Raw genomic sequence first — 15,717 nt, forward strand, 5'->3', positions numbered from 1 at the left:
CCTGGGTTTTTTTAATTTCAATTGAAACTTATCTGGATGCTAGGATTGATGCTTCGTCAAACAATGCTATCAGTCATTTTTAATTACAACATGGAAAAAAAAGTGGCCTCTTGCAGAACATCTACAGAAATATTTAGTCCATTTGATTTACTCTAGCAAAAGTGATCAAGCTGCTTATTTTCCTTAAATACTTATTCTCAACAACTTCTCTTCAGGATGAAATCTGCTTATAAATCCTGTTTGCAGTTCACACGTATTACTTACATGGAGGAACCCTTGTGCATGGATGTTTCAGGAATAAACCTTAATTGTTTAGGGAACAAGTTTGATTGATCTCACATACTGTCAATTTTAATTTTGTGATAGCATCTGTTGGCCTCGCTCATTACTGGTATCCCGATGAAAGTTTCAACTAAATAAAATCCCCAGGTGCATTATAAAGAATTTAATAACAATTTATAGAGTTCTTCTTTGTACTTGGGAAATTTGAAGTTTGACCTGCTATTTAGTTTATGTTCAGCTGTCAGGGGTAGTGGTGGATATTGGGGTAGTAGTGATATAGCGGTGTTTATGGGGCTTTTAGATCGGCACATGGATATGCAGGGAATGGATCATATGCAGCCCAAAGCAATTAGTTTAATTTGGCGTCGTGTTCGGCACAGATATTGTGAGCTGAAGTGCCTTTCCCTATGCTGTACTGACTTATAGAAACAAAGATAGACACAAAATGCTGGAGTAACTCAGCGGATCAGGCAGCATCTCTGGAGAAAAAGGATGGGTGATGTTTCAGGTCGGAACCCTTCTTCAGACTGAAGATGGGTCCCGACCCGAAAAGTCACCCATCCTTTTTGTCCAGATATGCTGCTTGATCTGTCTGTACTGATCTATGCCCTATTCTACACTAGCAACACTAATGGTTGAAACAGGAATCAGTGGGAGGAGGGAGAGAAATACCACAGATATCAAATCATCATGCACTTATAAATCTTGTCAAGACCAACACAAATGGTTATTTTTGGAAGTCACATTTTTATTTTTTAAGCTGCAAATGACAATTTCTCATCATGCTTCAAGTGTTGAAATCTGAATGAGAGTGGACTTACTTCCAGCGAAGGCTATCCAGCGGGCGTATTTGGTGGTTTCTCTTCGCCAGTGAGAGGCCACCAGCAAGCCGCACGTTACCGTCAATGAAATAATGCCCATGATAATGAAAAAGAGTGTGGTGACCCATTCAGGTGGAAGACGAGGAGGGACACATGTTCGTTCACGCCCGTGGATTGTTTGACACTGGCGAACGAGGCCAACCGTCAGAGCACCTGCAGAGAATAGAATAGAATAGAATATGTTTATTGTCATTGCACAAAACTGAGCAACGAAATTCCATTTGCTTCTCCTCCGTTAAAAGAAATACAACACAACAACCAATACACATATGTACAGTTAATAGTAAAATAATAGATACATTTTTAAAAAGTTTAAAAGAATGTAGCGGTATTCCTCGAAGTTACTTCTTGCTTCCCAGTGTTCACTATCGGAGTTAAGCTCTTTTACCGCACATGGGTAGAAACTATTTTTTAGTCTACCGGTGCGAGCCTGCAGAGACCTGAGTCGCCTCCCCGAGGGTAGCAGAGTAAAAAGGTGGTTGGCAGGGTGGGATGTGTCCCTCTTGATATTTATGGCCTTGCGCAAGCATCGGGCCTTGTATATGTCATCCAAGGAGGCAAAGCAGACAGAACACATTACCCTTCAGCTCTGTACACCGTCCGTGCTCTCAACACGTCATGTATTGGCATTGGATACATTGTTGTCACCTACACCGAGATATCGTGGAAATCTTTGTCTGCTCGCTATCCAATCGAATTATACTACACGAGGACAATCAAGCTATACACAAGTACAACAGGTACTAGCAAAAAGAAAAATATCAGAGTGCAGAATATAGTGTTACAGTGCTGCAGCTACAGAGAAAGTACAGATTTTAAAAAGTGCTACTGCCGCAATGAGGTAGGTTGGGAGATGGGGACTACATGATTAACTTAGGAGAGGTCCGCACAGTGGTCTGCAGGTAAAAAAGCTGTTCCAGAATCTGATGGTACATGCTTTCAAACCTTTGTATCTTCTTCCCAACAGAAGAGTCATATATGCTTTCCAACTACCTCAACTCACAGCACTGAACCTTGTTCAGGCAGCTCAATGGATAGGTAGTCTGCAAGGTGGCATATTAATCAAGAGGAATTTTTTAAAATGCAATTGCTTTGTGTCTGTGTCTGGATCTCAAAATGTAAAATGAAAGGCTGCATTGATAGTGGAAACAGAAATAGGCTGCAACACTTTCCAGTTGGATAGTCACACCCAAGATTGTGAACAAAATCTTCTTACTTAGTTGTGGGAGAGCATCAATCACTAACTTTAGGAGAACAGAAAAAGATGGAGAAAATGGGGTAGGGAAGAAATAAATATGTGGTGTGAAGCAGAAGGGAAAACAGCAGTTAGTTACAGGATCACTAAAATATCCGCTGTATGTAGATGATTTATTAATGTCCCACATGTTGAGGGAACTATCAAAACAAACGACTAAACTGGGCAAGCCTTTATTTATTCATCGAATCCTGTGGTAAAGCCTTGCCTTCCACATGGCTGGTTACCGGACTTGCAATGTGAGTTGCTGTTGAAGGAATGAAAGTTTGGAAAACCACACCAGGTCCCCATTATGTTAACTATAATGGCCGCAGTGTCCCCTACAAAAACATGTTGTGATTCATTAAACTTTTAAGCAGAACTTTTTCCTGCTGGTTACATATTCTGGAACTCATGAATTTATCAAACACAAATAAAACTACTGGAAAAGTTGCAGAAGTGCGAGTATGCCCAGTGTGGTTGCATTCGGTTTGCTCGGAATAAATGGAGGAATGGTATGCCACGTAACAAAACTCACTGCACCCAGCTGTTTATTCTGGCACTTAGTGGCACAGTAGTATTTGAACATAACAGCTAAAAACATGTTGTTATACATCATTAGTAAAGATTAAAGAAACAACCTCAAAAATTACATTTTTGTTCAAGTAGTCAAGAGGATGGTGGGTATATAGAACGAGCTGGTAGTTGAGGCAACAGTTAACAGCATTTAAAAGAGGAGGTAGTTGAGGCAACAGTTAACAGCATTTAAAAGACACTTTGACAGGTACATGAATAGGAAAGATTTAGAGGGATATGGATTAAATGTGGGCAAATGGGATATATTGGTCGGCATGGACGAGTTAGTCTGAAGGGCCTGTTTCCGAGTTGTACAGTGGTAAAGTGGTAGAGGCAGATACAATTACGACACTTAAAGTACACAGATGTTATTTGGTGGGATATGGGCCAGGCACAGGCAGATGGGTTAAGCTCAGTTTAGCAACTTGATTGGCATGGATAAGTTGGGCCAAAGGACCTGCTTCCGTGCTGTGTGACTCGATGGCTCTCATTTGAAATGATTTCCCACATCATCCCTTTATCCTGACACACAATCTTCAGCAGCATGGCCTAGGCACAAGCAAAGCTTCACAATTCAGCACAAGCGGACTATATGACAAATCTGTATTTACCACTTAAAACCTGCGATAAAAAGCTATTCCAGTCAACTAATTCCAAAGGATTCACGCTCCACTTGGCTGAGATATAAAAAAATGAATGGAAAATGGTGAACCCTGTGTGAATTGTGAATTAAGAAAAAGGTTTTTGGGAGTGAAGATAGATAAATAAAATGGAGATAGAGTTAAAAAAAACAAAAACGAGACAAACATTGGCTGAAATTACCTTCTGGGACCGTGCGGTATGAGAGAACAGTAGTTTCTTTACCATAACCAGAAACATGGATGAACATGAGGGGTTTAAACTTGTTAATTTTAAAATATTTGGAACAGGGCTGGTATTACTCACCACAAGATTGCTGGAATGAAGCAAACATATGTGAAAAGATGTTGACATTGCAAAGGAAGAAATTTAGTTTAGTCTACTTTATTGTCACATGTATCGAGGTACAGTGAAAAGCTTTTGTTGCGCGCTAACCAGTCAGTGGAAAGACTATACATGATTACACTCGAGCCATCCAGTGTTCAGATACATGATAAAGGGAATAACATTTAGTGCAAGATAATGCAGTAAAGTCCGATTAGTCCAGTAAAGTCCGCTCTCTAGTTGTTCCTGAGCTACTATCAACCTCACTGGAGACCCTTAGACTATCTTTAATCGGACTTTGTTGTCTTTACCCAGTCATAACCTAGGATCACCGCAATACATTTGACAATACTCTCGCAAATGGACCCAGCAATCCTCAAGATGTAATTGTATTTAACTGTGGCCACATGAACTGTCACAATTTACCAACTCCGCACAGCTGCCCAAGGACAATTGGAGATGCATGACAACGCATAAGAGATGTCCACAACTCATGAATGAATGATAGTGGTCAAGTGGAGCAAGAGGAGGTAAGGAGCCAAAAGTAACATTCATATTCTGTGGGTGAATGTCACCCTTGTCATTGCTCAAGAGTGAAATATTTCTTTAATCCTGTACGTACAGTAACTATTAATATTGAAGTACAGCATATTATAGTATAACAGCAACTGAACTGCAGAAATAGTTCAGCAGCTGTAAAGTGCTTTGGAGCATTATAAAGTGCTGTATAACGCAAGCCTATCTTTTTTCGTGTGTGACAAGAACAGGAATAAATTGTATGTTGAAAAAATGTCAATTCAGCAACAGATTAATGCGGTAAGGCTATATGTATGTGCTAAAAATGACTCATCGTGATGTGGTAGAACATATGTTCCAGCAGTATTCCACACAGGAGCTGGAAAATGAAGCCAGAGGCAGGCACAGATGGAAAGCCATGAGACTCACATACCGAGGCCTCCTACCTTCATCTAGTTTCTGTTTCAGTTGTGGCTCTGAAAAGGTTCAGGAGGGAAGCCTTTTGGTCAGCTTCAAAGTTCATGGTCACAAAACAATTTAACAATTGCCCGAGGTTACTCCTACATATTCTGAACCAATCCTACACCAATTGAGTGTTGATTTACTGAAAAATGTCCAGGCCACAGGGATCAGTCATTTAATAAACTTATAACATTTTATGGTATTTTGACACAAATGACAAAATCATGAGAGGAATAGATAGGTAAGCACAGAGTATTTTGGCCAGAGTAAAGGAATCGAGACCCAGAGGACATAGGTTTAAGGTGAGGGAGGGGGAGGGGGGGGGGGTGGAAAGATTTAATTGGAGCCTGAGGGGTAACTTTTTTTACACAAAGGGTGGTGAATGTATGGAACAAGCTGCCGGAGGTAGTTGAGGCAGGTACTATTGCAACAATTAAGAAACATTTGGACAGGTACATGGTTAGAGTAGGTTTAGAGGGATTATGGGCCAAAAGCAGGCAGGTGGGACTAGTTTAGATGGGGCATGTTGGTCGGCAAGGGCAAGTTGGGCCAAAGGCCCTGTTCCATGCTGTATGACTCTATAAACCTATCTGGAGAGTTCGCTTGTAGGACCATAAACCTACAGCAATATCCAGAAAATCCCAACAAATCTCTCGTCCAAGCAAATGATAAATAGCTTTACTTTATAGTAAATCAAGAACAGTGATTTGTCTCACATGAAAACTTCAGGAGGTGGTGAACTCCTGTAATATAACAGAACATACACGAAAATATCAAACATACATGAGATTAGCTGCACAGGAGAAACAAACTATTCTTTGAAACAAAAACTTTTTTTTTCCACTTTAAGTAAGTGGCTTTGATGGGACATATTATTTATTCATGTATGAAAATTTTGCATCCATTAAGGCATACCGAAATAGCGCCATTTAATCCCTCTGCAAGATAGTGCTAGGCACCACAAGAATTGTGTCTTGGAAATATCTGAGCAGGAGCCAGTGCGTACCCCCCAGCGTCGGCTGCAAGCCTGGGCCGGCACCCCGCCAGCCCAGGGCCACCCCAGACACCTCCAGCCGACCCCACACAGGGACGGGACACTCAGGAGGGGACAGGGACGACCCAGCAGCAACTCAACAGCGCCCACAGCACCAGAGACCCAGGCCCGATCCAACCACAGACGAAACACAGGTCTGCATCTTCGCTCACTCACTGAAGCATAAAGCAATAAACACGACAAAATCATCGCAGCTTTGTACAAAGGAACAATAAATACAATTAATTCATAGTTTGAAAGCAGTATTTTCTTACCTACAAGAATCAAAGCTGCAAAATACGGATGAAACAAAAGTTCCCAGCCTCAACTACCTCCCCTTGCAGCTTGTTCTATACACCCACCATCCTTTGTGTTAAAAAGTTACACCTCGGATTCCTATTAAATCTTTTCCCCTTCACCTTGAACCGATGTCCTATGGTCCTCAATTCCCCTACTCTGGGCGAATGACTGTGCATCTACCCAATCTCTTCCTCTCATAATTTTGTACACCTCTATAAGATCTCCCTTCATCCTCCTGCGCTCCATGGAATAGAGACCCAGCATACTGAACCTCTCCATATAACCATATAACAATTACAGCACGGAAACAGGCCATCTCGGCCCTACAAGTCCGTGCCGAACAACTTTTTTCCCTTAGTCCCACCTGCCTGCACTCATACCATAACCCTCCATTCCCTTCTCATCCATATGCCTATCCAATTTATTTTTAAATGATACCAACGAACCTGCCGCCACCACTTCCACTGGAAGCTCATTCCACACCGCTACCACTCTCTGAGTAAAGAAGTTCCCCCTCATGTTACCCCTAAACTTCTGTCCCTTAATTCTGAAGTCTTATAGTTCACACCCTCTAGTCCTGGCAACATCCTTGTAAATCTTTTCTGAACCCTTTTAAGCTTGATAATATCTTTCCTATAACATGGTGCCCAGAACAGAACACAATATTCTAAATGCGGTCTCACCAATGTCTTATACAACTGCAACATGACCTCCCAACTTCTATACTCAATATTCTGACTGATGAAGGCCAAAGTGCCAAAAGCCTTTTTGACCACCTTATCCACCTGCGACTCGACCTTCAAGGAACCATGCACCTGTACTCCTAGATCCCTCTGCTCTACAACACTACCCAGAGGCCTACCATTTACTGTGTAGATCCTGCCCTTGTTTGACGTCCCAAAATGCAACACCTCACTTCTCTGTATTAAATTCCAGCAACCTTTCCTTCGCCCACCTGCCCAATCGATCCAGATCCTGTTGCAATCGTTCACAACCATCTTCACTATCTGCAAAACCACTAACTTTTGTATCATCAGCAAACTTGCTAATCTTGCCCTGCATGTTCTCATCCAAATCATTGATGTAGATGACAAACAGTAACAGGCCCAGCACCGAACCCTGAGGCACACCTCTAGTCACAGGCATCCCGTCGGAGAAGTCTGTATGGAATAATTTGACTAGATGGCACACATTTTTTTCACTGTATCTAGGTGCATGTGATAATAAATACCAATGATAAACCAATACCTCCCCACCAACCATCCCCAACCTGGCTTCACCTGCCCATCATTCTTCACCCCTCTTTAGTTCTCCTCTGGCTCCTGTCTCACCATCTTCTCTTTGTCCTGGCCATCTCCCCTCTCCACTTCATCCTGATGCAGGGTTTCAACCCTAAACGTCAACAATTACTTTCTCCCCACAGATGCTGCTAGACCGACAGATTGTTTGTACTCCAGATTCTAGCAGCTGCAGTCTCTGATGTCTCCCTTTGCTGCCTCCCTCTCCCGATACCAATAAATGAGCAATCCCATGTTTATCGCTGGGGCTTCCAAAATAATTCCTATTTGAAGGATAATTCCTGTTCTGTCTGGTATTGCCATGAGCAGCTAAACACCAAAATGACAAAGATTTTTCTATTTCAAATCAAGCACAAACGCTGAATGTTGACATTGCCTAAGTGTCAGATTTAGGAATCTCAAAATCCTTCACAAGATTGAAAGTAGAAATTTAGATTGCACTGCTCAACATTAAGGAACATCCATTTGCTGTAGATAAAATTCCATAAATGCAAGCTACAATAGCCATAGCTACAAAATGCCACATTGCAAAGCCAAATGCAATTTATTTGGGTTGCTTCAGCATCCAAAATAAAATGCTTCCCCTCTGTAAAATGTACACACAAAATTCCAAATTAACTTTCAAATTCCTGGATTTATTCTTGAAGGAGCCATTTTAGACTGTGATGAGAGATAAATGACATGGACTAGTTTTCCCAGAAATTTTATCAGTCCCCAACATTGCTGCAACATATGAATAGAAATAGTTCTCTGTTAACTCAAGCAGGTAACAAGGGTGCAAGTTTGGATAATATTGCAATTAATCTCTTAAAAAGAATGAACTACAAATGCAATACATTTGTGGAATTTAAAATATTGGATTTTCCTCCACAACTATAGTGCCCTCCATAATGTTTGGGACAAAGACCCATAATTTATTTATTTGCCTCTGTGCTCCACAATTTGAGATTTGAAATAGAAAAAAAATCACATTACTGCTGTAAAAATCACATGTGGTTAAAGTGCACATTGTCAGATTTTAATAAAGGCCATTTTTATACATTTTGGTTTCACCATGTAGAAATTACAGCAGAGTTTATACATAGTCCCCCAATTTCAGGGCACCATGATGTTTGGGACACAGCAATGTCATATAAATGAAAGTAGTCATGTTTTGTATTTTGTTGCATATCCTTTGCATGCAACGACTGCTTGAAGACTGCAATTCATAGACATCACCAGTTGCTGCATGTCTTCTCTGTTGATGCTTTGCCAGGCCTGTATTGCAGCCATCTTCAGCTTAGCCCCCTTCCGTTTTCTCTTCAGCATATAAAAGGCATGGTCAATTGGGTACAGATCAGGTGATTGACTTGGCTACTCAAGAATTGACCATTTTTTAGCTTTGAATGTTTGGGATCATTGTCTAGGTGTAGAATGAACCTCCGGCCAATGAGGCATTTGTTTGAACTTGAGCAGATAGGATGTGTCTATACACTTCAGAATTCATTATGCTACTACCATCACCAGTTGTATCATCAATGAAGATAAGTGAGTCAGTACCTTCAGCAGCCATACATGCCCAGGCCATAACACCCCCCCCCACCACCCTGTTTCACAGATGAGGTGGTATGCTTTGGATCTTGGGCAGTTCCTTCTCTCCTCTATACTTTGTTTGCCATCACTCTGATATAAATTAATCTTCATCTCATCTGTCCACAAGACCTTTTCCAGAACTGTGGTTGCTCTTTTAAGTACTTCTTGGCAAATTGTAACCTGGCCATCCTATTTTTGCAGCTAACCAGTGGTTTGCATCTTGCAGTGCAGCCTCTGTATTTCTGTTCATGAAGTCTTCTGCGGACAGTGGTCATTGACAAATCCACACCTGACTCCTGAAGCGTGTTTCTGATCTGTCGGACAGGTGTTTGTTTTTTAAATTTATTATAGAGAGAACTCTTGTCATCAGCTGTGGAGCTCTTCCTTGGCCTGCCAGTCCCTTTGCAATTAGTAAGCTCATCATTAAGAAGAAAGAGTGCACTGATGTTCCAAACAGTTGCTTTTGGTAAGCCTAAGGTTTGGCTGATGTCTCTAACTGTTTTATTCTTGTTTCTCAGTATCATAATGGCTTCTTTGACTTTCATTGGCACAACTTTGGTCCTCATGTTGATAAACAGCAATAAAAGTTTAAGAAGGTGATGGAAAGACCGGAGGAAAGACCAGGCGCTGAGAGCTCTCTTATACCTGCATTAAGGAGGCAATTAAACACACCTGAACAATTACAAACGCCTGTGATGCCGTGTGTCCCAAACATTATGGTGCCCTGAAATGGGCGGACTATGTATAAACACAACTGTAATTTCTACATGGTGAAACCAAAATGTATAAAAAATACCCTTTAATAAAATCTGACAATGTGCACTTTAACCACATGTGATTTTTTTTCTATTACAAATCTCAAATTGTGGAGTACAGAGGCAAATAAATAAATTATGTGTTTCCTCATAACCACACCGCCAATGCCAAACAAAATGGAAAGCATTTCATTCCAATGTTGAGGATGTCGTACATGGAACTGTAATTTCTCCAGGACTACAGAAGTTTCCATGCAAACAGTGTAAACTAAAACAAACCCATTCTACTGTTGCCAAATGCCATGAGTGTGAGGAACACTGAGTGGTTCATTATTATTCTGCCAGAGCACTCTTTGTACTGCCTTCTCCACTTTCTTACTGTTCTTATGGACTCTTGACCTTCATCAGAAGAATTTTCTAATTATTTCTGCTGGGTGCAGTTATGAATTCACTGAGCTCCCCTATTTGTGTAAAATACCACAGGGCTATCCCATGGCTCATTTTTACGATTCATTTCACACTGCAAAGCAGAACTGCAGAATTTGATGCAAATTTGTTTACTGATCTAACAATTCCAGTTCTCCCATCAGGTCACGAGATAGAAACAGGGAACTGCAGATGCCAGTTACAATGGAAAGACAAAATGCTGGAGTAACTCAGCGGGTACACTGGAAATAAGAGGCAGCTAGTTCAGTGGAGCACTGTTGAAACCTGCAGTACATGCTAAGACCCACACCATCCAGGCCAAACACTTTCATTTCACTTCTACCATCGGGACGAAGGAACAGGAGCCTGAAACCCTGACCACCAGGCACAAGAACAGCTTCTTCCAGCAACCATCTGGCTATTGAACACTACGCAATACTAACCTTGTGAGATCCAGAGCATCCCTGACAATGCAGAAGTCAGAGATGCACTGGTGTTCAGATGAGTCCAGTCTGGGGGTGGCAGATCTGGATTGTGGGATTCAATGCACTGTATATCCAGACCCTTGACTACACACAAAATTCATTCCTTTGAATAAAGTCCCTGCCCAGACTAAATTGCCAAAGGGATTTAAAAAAAAAAATTTTTTTAAACATTTACTTATTCCAATTTTTTTCCAATTAGCCTTTAAAACTTAAATGTTCTGAATTCATTTATTTAAAATAGTTTAGAATGTGAATTATTTAAATCTGTTTGAATTGTTTTAAACAATCTCTAATTAGATCCGTTTAGAAACTGTGAAAAAGAGCTTTGGAAACACAAAAGGGTGAACACAGGCAGGGTCTTGGGATCTGCACCCCACAGCTTGCTCTGCTTCCTGAGGAACAGCAAGGTATGCTGGTTTTAGATGCTCTCTGGTGCATTCTGAGCCTTATTTTGGAGCATTTCTGCACCAGATTTATGATCAATATTTCAGAAATAATTTTTGTTGAGTCAAGAGTAATGAGTGGGTGGAATGGGATGATTGGGTTCATTGTGTATAGATTTTTCTTTAATCAAGAATTGAAGTTGTCCTCGTTTTAATAATCAAGTTGTACTGCTGTAAAATGTTATAAAGGAGCATGCAAAAACTGCAAAGAAAATACTGTAAGTTTTTGCAGTAAAGAAAACCTTAGAAAATATTTTGTGCGTTGATTCGATTGCCTGTTACTGTTAGACTGTGTTAGTGTGTGTGGTGCACCTTTAATGGCCCTCCTGACCTAACAACTTCACATCAAATCCATTTCAACATGGAATAGTGATGTGAATACAACATTTAGTTCGACTTCAATTTCCATCATGAAAATGGAAGTCAAACTAAATGGTGTATTTACATTACTATGATCGCTTTCATACTAACCTATTTTACTGTCATACCATTATAACAAATTATAGTTCCATGATGACTCATAATCAAGATCACAAATCACATTTTGAATTCTCAAACATAAGTGATTGTGAATAATTGCAGAGCTGCCAAGTTTCACCGAGCATTTCTGTATTTTGATGGCTGAAAATTAGTATTTTGTTGGGGAAATCGGTATTTCTCACATAAATGCAAAAATAGAACGTACTACACGGAAACTAGCCCCCCCCCCCCTACAAACGCGCGTTGAGGCGAAGAGACCCAACGGGTCCCACTTGGTCTAGTAACATATAAAAATATATTATAACAACATAAAATTCACAATTCATCATATGGCTTACCAAACAATCAAACATGCTGGCATGATGTTGCACAATCATTCAGGTGCTCCTGGTAAATGTCACATAAAGGTGAGTAGCATGGTAAGTACAATTTTAAAAAATCACTCAGTGTTGCTTTTGTTGAGCCATGCTGACTAGCATGACTGGAATGAGTTCTTAGTTCACTGTCACTCAGCACTCAGCTGGCACGATGCTGCAAAATCATTCAGGTGCTCCTGAATGTATATTGCCATTTACCATTACTTTTACTAATGCAAGGGCACTCGTTGGCCTTAACCTACATGCCATCTCTAGTTCCACGAATATAGCACCTCAGACCAGTTTATCTAGCATGGCAGTCCTCAGTTTGTTAATGCTGTCAAAGCATGTGTCGTTCCGCAGTACACTGGAGTAGGTGGCCTCTACCTCTTCTTGCAGTGCCCCATTTGGTCTCCCAAAGCGTAACTTTATCTTTAATGGCAGTCCTCAGTTCGTTAACGCTGTCCAAGGCCTGTGTCATTCCGCATCTAGTACACTGATGTAGGTAGCCCGACTTCTACCCCTTCTTGCTGTTTGGGCTCCCAAAGTGTGAGGGGATTAGCAGACAGTTCATGGTTCCTTTCACAGACTTTGACAACACTCTTGGCAGATCAGCATATATTGCTATTTAGCCATAAATCACATTTTCCAGTTCAATTATCCGAGAATGTAACTGTGCAAACCTAGTCACCACTTTGTCCAAGTCATGGGCAAAGTCATAGTGAATGTACATTAAGGCGAGTGCAGGCAGCCTTGTCATTGCTCATGAAAGTCCTGGTGTAGTGATGCAGGCGACCTGTCATTGTCATTGCTCGTTGCTCAGCGGATGTGAAAACACGTCTGTCCTCGTTGGCTGGATCAAAGTAAGATGCCGAGCGAGGTCGCGCCCAACGCAAGCATGCCGCCCGAGGCGAGCATCTCTCTGCCATTCAGGCTCCTGACCAAAGGTCCCGACTACCTCCGCAGTCAAATGGAGGGGGACAGGCGGGGTCGGCAGAGCGCCGTGGAGAGACTGGCTGCCGACAAGGCCAAGTAGGTGAAGAGCCAGATGGCGAGGGGGTGCAAAGTGGAGCCCAATGATTTGGGCAGCTCTGCCTTCGAGGAAGGCAGCAGCAGTGGGGCCAGCAGCAGCATGAAGACTTACGTGGCCTCCAGCAGAGCGGGCAACTGGGGCTCCTGCCTGACATCGTGCGTCGCTCCAGCTCCAAGAGGCAGCTCAGGCCCGACTCGCAGGTCATGTACCGCAGAAGTGCGAGTTTGTGCAGGGAGCGGCAGCCACCAGCAGCACCCGCAGTTTCAAGGGCGGCTGCAGCCTGCTCCGGCGGCTGCTGCCCAGCTCTAGCGGCTGGGGCGACAAGCAGCAGGGGCTGGCAACGGGAGCAGCAACGTCGGTGGGGGGAGAATTAGCAGAGGGTACAGAGGCTGCAGCACCCCAGGGTGCACAAGTAACCACACCAGCAGCACTCCGGGGAGAAATAGCAGCCTCGCCAGCAACACCCCAGGGTGCACAAGTAACCACGCCAGCAGCTCCCCGAGAAGCAGCAGGTCACCCCAAGGAGCCGCTCAAGCGGCAGGTTGGTGAAGGCGGATTACGTCGCTCGCACTCCGACCTCAGCTGCCGCTTCTCCCGAGCCTGCTGGGCGTGGACAGTTTCTTCGAGCACTGCGGACTCGAGCCCGAGGTGATCGAGGACCTGGCCAGGGAGAAGTTTGCCGCCGACGCCGCCTTCGAAAGCCTTGCCCTCAAGTTTCACAGCGTGAAAGGCCTGTCCCACTTGGGCGACATTTTCAGCGACAGTCTGAAAAGAGGTTGTCGTGTTGTGGTTGGGTCGTGACGCAGCATGATGCGCGATGACGCCTGGTGTCTCCCTGTCGCCGCTGAATTTTGGAATGTTCAAAATCCAGGGGCGACTGTTCGGTGTCTTATCTGTCATGCGCCCTGTCCCACACTGACGTATGCTGTCCTGCGGATGACACCCGTTTAGAATTAGGGTTGGGGTTAGGGAGCACGGATGGGCTGTAAAATATTCTTCCTTCAATGCATGGATTTTAAACATTAATATATTAAAATGAATACAATAAAATCAATTGTGCAAATGAAAAGATATCCGAGTCCAGTTTTATTAACAGATGTATTGGTCCACTTCCAGATCCAATCACCATCTCTAACTTTTCACAGGGATGGATTCAGTGAGTGTGCATTGTGTGCAATCCATGCATTGAAGGAAGAATATTTTACAGCCCATCTGTGGTCCCTAACCTTACCCCAACCCGTAACCCTAACCCTAACCGGACGTAACCCGCAGGGCAGCATAAGTCAGCGTGTATGTCGTACAACTTGACGGTTTTACGGTCGTCAGTCACTGACGCTTGCAGTCGCCGAAAAAAACCGCAAAGTGGGACAGGCCCTTGTGTTGCCCCGAATCGGAGAGCGAGCCGTCCCGACACAGCAGCAGCGATAGCGGCAACGAGCCGCTCCGGGGGAAGAACAAGCTCACACCCTCTGCCCTCTCGGTCATCGAGCACAATGCCAGGGTCATCCAGTGGCTGTACGGCTGCAAGAGGGCCAAGGAGCCCAAAGGATAGGCTCCCTCTTTCCTGGTGTAGAATAAAAAAAATATTGCGCCTCAATTTTATTTTTACTCTGGGAAATAAAGGGGGTGCGACTGCACCCATCGCACAGCCATGCCATCATATGGCACTGGGCATCGGAAGTGATAACCTTTGGTTTTCACTGCACCGAGGAGATCTTCCAACTCCATCCTCTGCCTAGCTTCTTCAGCAGCAACATCATAAATGGACTGCTGCATTACTCCGGACAGATCCATGATGACCCTGAAAACATGCAGATTTTTATAATATTCAAATTATATTAAAAATATTATGCAAAAAGAAAGTCACAAACTATGGAATTCATATTTTTCAGTATTGTTATCAAGGAAAAGAAAGCAGTTCCAATTGTTTGATATTATTCATATGGAAGAGAAAATAATAGCTCTAAAACCTACCTTAATTTTACAATCTCACTAAAGATAATCCCCCTTTCCCTCTTCCCCCTCCCTTCCCTCCATCTCTCTCTCTCCCCTCCCACCTCCCCTTCCCCTCTCTCTCCCCCCCCCCATCTCTCTCTCCCCTCCCCCCCTCTCTCTCTCCCCCCCCACGTGGCGTTGGAGGGCCCGCGTCGGGAGGGTGGGGAGGCGAGGGCCCGTGGCGGGGGTGAAGGCGTGGGCCCAACGGGGGGGGGGAGAGAGGCGTGGGCCCGGCTGGGAGGGGGGGGGGTGAGAGGCGAGGTACCGGCAGGGGTGGGGCGAGGGGTGGGCCCGGCCGGAGTGGCACCTGGTGTCTGGTCACGGCTGCTGCCAGGATTGGGTTCAGATTCAGTCGTTCCCGCTCCCGCCCGGCGACAGGAGAACGGTCTCCCCAGACCGACCACCAGCAGCGGACCTGCGGAGAGGCTCCGACACCACGGATGGAGGTGATGGACCGGGCGGACAGTTTGACACCCCCGATAAAAAGCAAACAGACTCCCCCTCCCGCAACGCGATATTCCACGGCCCCACTGACTCACCCAGACTAGACACGAGGCGTGAAAGTTGTGGTAAGCTGATCCCGCCCGGGCCCACTGCGCACGCACGGAGAGACGGTGTCATTTTGCG

The 15,717-nt window shown here is 43.8% G+C and overlaps 1 protein-coding gene across 1 annotated transcript in view; it reads right to left on the bottom strand.

The window, feature by feature from the left end:
* The window catches only part of mosmo (modulator of smoothened), a 95,261-nt gene that overhangs the window by 20,336 nt on the left and 59,208 nt on the right, over nt 1-15,717 (bottom strand). Inside the window, exon 2 of the mRNA XM_033040609.1 lies at nt 1,104-1,316. Within this exon, the coding sequence (XP_032896500.1) occupies nt 1,104-1,316 (213 nt within the window). The remainder of the gene's footprint in view (nt 1-1,103; nt 1,317-15,717) is intronic.

Source organism: Amblyraja radiata, chromosome 22, assembly GCF_010909765.2.
Source record: "Amblyraja radiata isolate CabotCenter1 chromosome 22, sAmbRad1.1.pri, whole genome shotgun sequence".
In the NCBI taxonomy this organism is placed as follows: Eukaryota; Metazoa; Chordata; class Chondrichthyes; order Rajiformes; family Rajidae; genus Amblyraja; species Amblyraja radiata.